General features: G+C 64.3%; 1 protein-coding gene across 1 annotated transcript; it reads left to right on the forward strand.

The window, feature by feature from the left end:
* The first annotated feature begins 1,992 nt into the window (after positions 1-1,992).
* IGFN1 (immunoglobulin like and fibronectin type III domain containing 1) lies at positions 1,993-3,976 on the forward strand. The gene is made up of 2 exons (XM_068538916.1): positions 1,993-3,730; positions 3,846-3,976. Exons 1-2 carry the CDS (start codon positions 1,993-1,995, stop codon positions 3,974-3,976), a joined length of 1,869 nt encoding a protein of 622 aa, XP_068395017.1.
* The last annotated feature ends 1,670 nt before the right edge of the window (positions 3,977-5,646 follow it).

Consider the following 5,646-nt stretch of genomic DNA (forward strand, 5'->3'; position numbering starts at 1 on the left):
CTGTGAATTCCGTCTGGACCACGTCTTAGCTGGGCAAGCCATACAACTTGTAAAGCCTCAGTGTTCTCACCTGCAAAAGGGAAATAATAACGCCTGCCTTGGAGGTGGTCGCGAGGCTTAATCAGACGGCAGGCATAAAGCTCTGTGCCCAGCCTGTTGGTTCCCTTTCTGTACCTACTTGCCCCCAGACAGAGCGGTCAGATTTAGAATTCCAGAATTCCAGAGCCCGAGTCTGACTGTTCACAACCTAATTATAACTCCTCACTTTATGTGGGGAAACTGATACCTGGGGTAAGGAGTGACCTGTCCAAGGTGACAGGGAGCTGTGGCTAAGCTGGCCTGAGCCGGGCTTGCTGAGCTCCCAGTCCCCGGCGTCGGGTCACACTGTGTCCTGCTCCCCGGCAGCCGTCCTGCCCCGGGTGGTGGTCCCGCTGGCTGGTGCCCGCTGTGAGGAGCAGGGCGATGCGGTCCTCGAGGGCACTGTCTCTGGCCCCTGCCCCAGCGCCACCTGGCGTTTCCGGCCCCGGCCGCTCCGGCGGAGTGACAGATACGAGGTGCTCGTGTCCACTGATGGGCTGACCCACCAGCTTCTGGTGAGAAGGGCCTGTTTCTCAGACATGGGCCTCTACTCCCTCGGCGCCAAGCTCCACGCCTCCAGCGCCTGGCTGGTGGTTGAAGGTGAGTGGGCCCCCCACCCAGTCTTTCCCCGCCTCTGCCGCGGTGGCGAGACCTCAGGGCCCAGGAGGGCGGGAGGAAGGCCCCTTAGATCTCTTCTTGATGCCTGCAGTGCAGGCCCTTCACGGCTAGCCCAGCCCTCCTAGTGGCATCTGCTCCATTGGGCACAGATCCAAGATGGCCCTAAGGTCCTGGACAGGGCTTGGGACAGTGGCCCAGGTCCACTATGGATGAGGAGCCCCTGGGTCAGGCCAAAGAACACCCTTAAACACCTCTAGGGTTCTGGGTTCAAGGTGATCCTAGGAAACTGTAAATTGGACATTTGTAAGGCAGGCAGTAGGGCAAGTAGATGTTTTTAAAAACCAGCCACCTGCTCATGGCAAATGGCTTTTGACTTCTGTATTTTCTCTAAAACTCCTCATGAACCACCTAGAAACTGGGGTGGCCTCGGACACAGGACTGGGGGAGGTGATGATGGGATTTATCCACCAATGAGCTGCCACATTCTGGCTTCCTCTGGAGATGGTCGGCTTGTTTCCCTGCTTGGGAAACTGAGGGTCAGGCAAAGCCGCTGGGGTCCGAGAGGCGCCTTGGCCTGAGTTCACAGGTCTTTCCTCTTGTCTTTCTCTGGGGGCGTGACCTCTCACCAAAGCTGGGAAGGATAAAAGCCTTCTGACCGCGAGCGCTGACCACCAGCAGCAGGTACAACGAGCCCAGAGCCCAGAAGATTCCAGGAGCATCCGTGACGACGGGGGGAGACTCAGAGAGCAGGACCCTACAGGGAGCTCCCTCCAGGGGGCCGGGCTGGCTTCTGGGCTCACAGCCGGCCCAGACAGAGGTGGCCTGGGTGGGCACGGCTACACTTTGATGGGGGACGAGGAGGCGGCCGACTCAGCCTGGGGCCCCAGACCGGCAAGAAAGGGCTTTCTGGAAGAAGGGGGCAGAGTTACTCCTCTTGGTGAAAATCAGCTCCATGGAGAGGGACGCAGGGACAGGAGCCTTCCAGGGGGCTTAGGGGAGGGCCTAGAATCAGGGCTGGGCCTCGAAGGGGACCAACAACAAGGTCGTAGCAGCAACAGCGAGGGGGACGGATGCTCTGGGGCGGCAGGAGGCAGGAAGGCTGGGTCCCGGCATCCTCAGGCTGGAGGGCTGGGGCACAGTGGGGGAGGGAAGGGGCATGGAGACGACCCCAGGAGTTGGCTGCCCAGGCTCAGCCAGGAACAGCCCTGGGACGCTCAGCTGGGACCTGGGACCAGAGAGCGGGCCCCGCAGGGATCCCAGGCTGGTCACGTGGGGTGTCGGTCAGAAGGGGAGGGGATGGAGATTTTGCAGGGGCAGAGCCTGGATGAGGTGGGGGGAGAGGCTGGTCTGAGTGGGGAAAGGGGGAGAGGAGTGGCAGGGGCAGCGCAGGGCAGCGGGACCGGCCTGGGGGACACCAGGGGCCGCCGCAGGGTGGTAGCTCTGGGGGCCCTGGAGCCTTCCAGAGGAAGAGGTTGTAGCTCCACGGCAGGCAGGGGCCCTGAGTCCTGGGGCTCTCGGAAAGGTAGTGATGCTGCCCATGGGGACTGGAGGTGCTCCTTGGGGTCAGGGGAGTCTCCAGGACAGACCTCTGAATGCAAGGACTTCCAGGAGACACCGATATCTGGTGGCGGGAACATCCCCCTGGGGCACGGGGGTCCTGAAGCCAAAGCTGGGTCTTCACTGCAGGAGGCAGGTGATGGAGGCCCACGGGGGTCTGGGGATGGGGGAAGGGGCTACAAAACTAGCCCTGGAGGCCCAGGGGGTCCCGGGGGCTGGGAAAGGGGCCCACAAAGGCTCAGGGGAAGGGAGGGCCCGGAGACGGCAGGGACCTTCGGCGAGGCAGAGGATGGCTCCAGCAGCCCCCAGGATTCCCGAGCCTGGACAGCCGGGCAGAGGGGAACAGGGGAGGCGGGCAGAATAGGGTCTGAGGTCCCAGGCCCTTGGGATGACACACGGTCCAGCCCCAGCAAATCCGGGGCCCACTGTGGGCCTGGAGTGCTGGGGTCTGGTGGGGGGCAAGGGGGTGAGGGAGGCACCCAGGTGGCTGGGCTGATGGGGTCTGGTCGGGGCGTGGATGACAGAAGCCACAGGCTAAGGGGTCCTTCAGGCCCTGGTGGGACACTGGGAGACACGGATGGGTTCAGAGGTGCAGGGGCCATGGGGTCTGAGCCAGATTTCTGGGATGGGCCGCGGAGCTCCAGGGAGAAAGGACCCGGAGGTGAGATGGGCCACGGGGATGGCGTGGGAGGCTCAGGGGCGACGGAGTCTAGATTTGGTGATGGCTTCGGGGACCCCAGGGGAGCAGGCCTTGAATACGGCGCTGGTTACAATGATGGCTCAGGGAGGCCGGGAGCCGTGGGGTCTGGTCGTGTTGGTGGCCGAGTCGCCTCTGGGGCCCTTGGGGGAACAGAGTCTGAGGAAGGGGGTGGTGACAGGCACGGCTCAGAGGTGCCCGGGGGAATGTGGTCTGGAAACAGAGATGGTTGTGGTCCTGCCGGAAGGGGGTCTGAGGGACTTGCTCGTCCCAAGGGTGGCTTGGGCGGCCCTGACGGAGGGCCCGTGGGTGACGCCGGGATGTGTGCAGAGGCCGGGGGGGCATCCAGAGGCTGGGGGGATACTGGCCCTGCAGGAAGGCATCATCCTGATGGCGGTCTGGGGAGTCCGGGGACAGCAGGGTCTGTGGGACGAGGTGGCCTCAGGGCCTCGGCCACAGTGGTGACTGTTGGGGAGGAACACACAGGGGCAGAACCAGGGGGCTCGGGGAGAATAGGGCCTTGGGGTCAGACTGGGGGTTACGGGGGCTTCAGAGCCCCGGGGGCTCTGGGGGCTTCTGGAGAAGGAGGCCATGAAGATGGCTCTGGGGCTTCAGGGTCTCTGAGGGCAGCGGGCAAAGTGCGAGATGCGGATGGAGCCAGGGGCCTTGGTGCTGGGGCCTCTGGAGATGGAGCCAGTTATGGGGATGCTACCTGGGGCCCCCAGGCACCAGCTCCTCACGCGGGGGTGGCCTCTGAGAGCCCGGGGGCTGATGAGTCTGGTAAAGTGCTGGGCTTTGGGGATGGATCAGGAGCTGCAGGGCCTCTGGCCACTGGAAGCAGATCAGTTTACGGAGGGGGGTCGAGCGGTCTTGAGCCTGGGGGGATGGAGCCAAGGGGTGAGGCAGGCTTTAGAGATGGTTCAGGAGGCCTTGGAGGGATTGGTTCAGGAGGCCTTGGAGGGATTGGTTCAGGAGGCCTTGGAGGAATTGGTTCAGGGGCTAAGGCTGGTTATAGGGACGATTTAGGGGGTTCCGGAGGAACTGGTTCACGGGGTGAGGCAGGTTACAGGGACGGTTTGAGGGATACTAAGGGAATGGAGTCAGGGAGTGAGGTAGGGTGTAGGGGAGCCGCAGGAGGATCTGGGGAGATGCGGCCAGGGGCTGAGATGGGCTGCAGAGATGGTGCAGGGAGGTTTGGAGGGACAGGCTCCCCAGCTGGAGTGGGAGGTGAGGGTGGACCCGGAGGCCAGGAAGCCATGGCACATGGGTCAGTATACTGGGCAGCCTCAGAGGGATCTTACGGTGGCACAGGTCCCAAGGATGGTCTGGAGAGGGGCAGAGGGACGGGGCTCATGGGAGGCGCAGGTGCTGGGCTGGGCTCCGGGATGGCTGCGAGGCCTGGCACCACAGACGGTACCACATACGGGGACGGGCCCAGGGGCCCAGGGCTCCTGGGGATCCACGGAGGCCCTCAGATGCTTTCAGATGGGCAGGGTTCCAGGAGTGGTTTGGGGGGCTCTGGACCCCCAGGCACCCCTGAGGCATGGGGGGCTGTTGGCTCGGATGGAAAGTCAGGCATCAGAGGGTGGCGAGGTAGCTCTGGGCTCCCAGGGTCCCCTGGGCACAGAGGGGCTCCCAGTGGGGAGGGAGGGTCTGCAGGCCACGCAGCGGGTGTGAGGGCTTCTGGGATTCCTGACGGTCGGGGGGCAGCGCAGGATAAGACCTGGGCAGGGACAGCTGCTTGGGAATCCGGACATGACCAGGCCTTCTGGGAAGCAGGTCCAGGGGCAGCAGAGAGGGGTCCAGCGGCTGGCCAGGGGGCGTTCGCACCTCAGGGCTCCGGGGCTGCACAGCTGGGTGGCGGGAGGATGGGGGCAGGGTTGGGGGGCTCAGCAGGTACAGGCCAGGGTCTGGACAGCAGCCGGATGCCCAGGGAAAGGGGCAGATCCATGTCAGGGTCTGCCGGTGGGGGCAGAGAAAGCCATGCTTGGGGCCCAGGCTGGGAAGGCCAGGGCCAAGACAGCACAGGTGCCAGGGACCGGCCCCCAGGCTCCAGGGCTTCAAGCTCCCTGCAGGAGGAAGATGCCACTTTCGGGGGGACCCATGAAGGGCCACAAGCCTCGTGGGGCGGGGACAGGGCTCCAGGCAGAGAGGAAGCTGGTGGGGGGCAAAGCCCAGGGTTCCTGGGTGGCAAAGCTTCAGGTCTTGGAAGGAGCAGGGCTAGCGGCCCAGGGGACTCAGGTGTCCCGGGTAAGGGGACTTCTGCTGGGAGGGAGAATGGCTCCACCCAAAGGCCTGGGGATTCGGGACGTCAGGGAGCCTGGGAGGGCCTAGATGGTCCCTTCGGCAGAAAAGACTCTGGAGACGGGTCGCAGGGGACCCAGGGGCCTGGCTCTCAGCGGGGCACAGGACAGAGGGGAGGAAGGGGCTTCCTGAGGGAGCAGGAGTCCCCGGAGGCTAAGGATGGTAGGGCCCGACGTCCAGGGGCCCTAAAGGAGTCTGGCAGGTCAGAAAGGAGGCTCGGCCCGTACAGGAACAGGACTCAGACGTGGTCCAGGGTCGAGGTGGGAGCAGCACAGAGATGGGGAGCAGACAAGGCCAGAGACCTGGGGGAACCGCCTGGAGGAGAGGACGGGCGGTGCCCAGGGAAGCCCCCCAGCCGTCCTGGCAGCAGGAAGGCCGGCAAAGAGGGCAGG

The sequence above is a fragment of the Eschrichtius robustus genome, chromosome 3 (genome assembly GCF_028021215.1).
Source record: "Eschrichtius robustus isolate mEscRob2 chromosome 3, mEscRob2.pri, whole genome shotgun sequence".
Lineage (NCBI taxonomy): Eukaryota > Metazoa > Chordata > Mammalia > Artiodactyla > Eschrichtiidae > Eschrichtius > Eschrichtius robustus.

Excerpts from the sequence above, each read along its gene's own strand:
- IGFN1 (XM_068538916.1), top strand. The coding sequence starts at position 1,993 with ATGGAGATTTTGCAGGGGCAGAGCCTGGATGAGGTGGGGGGAGAGGCT. Across the intron at positions 3,731-3,845 it reads CCCGGGGGCTGATGAGTCTG|GGGTGAGGCAGGCTTTAGAG; the intron begins GTAAAGTGCTGG and ends GATGGAGCCAAG.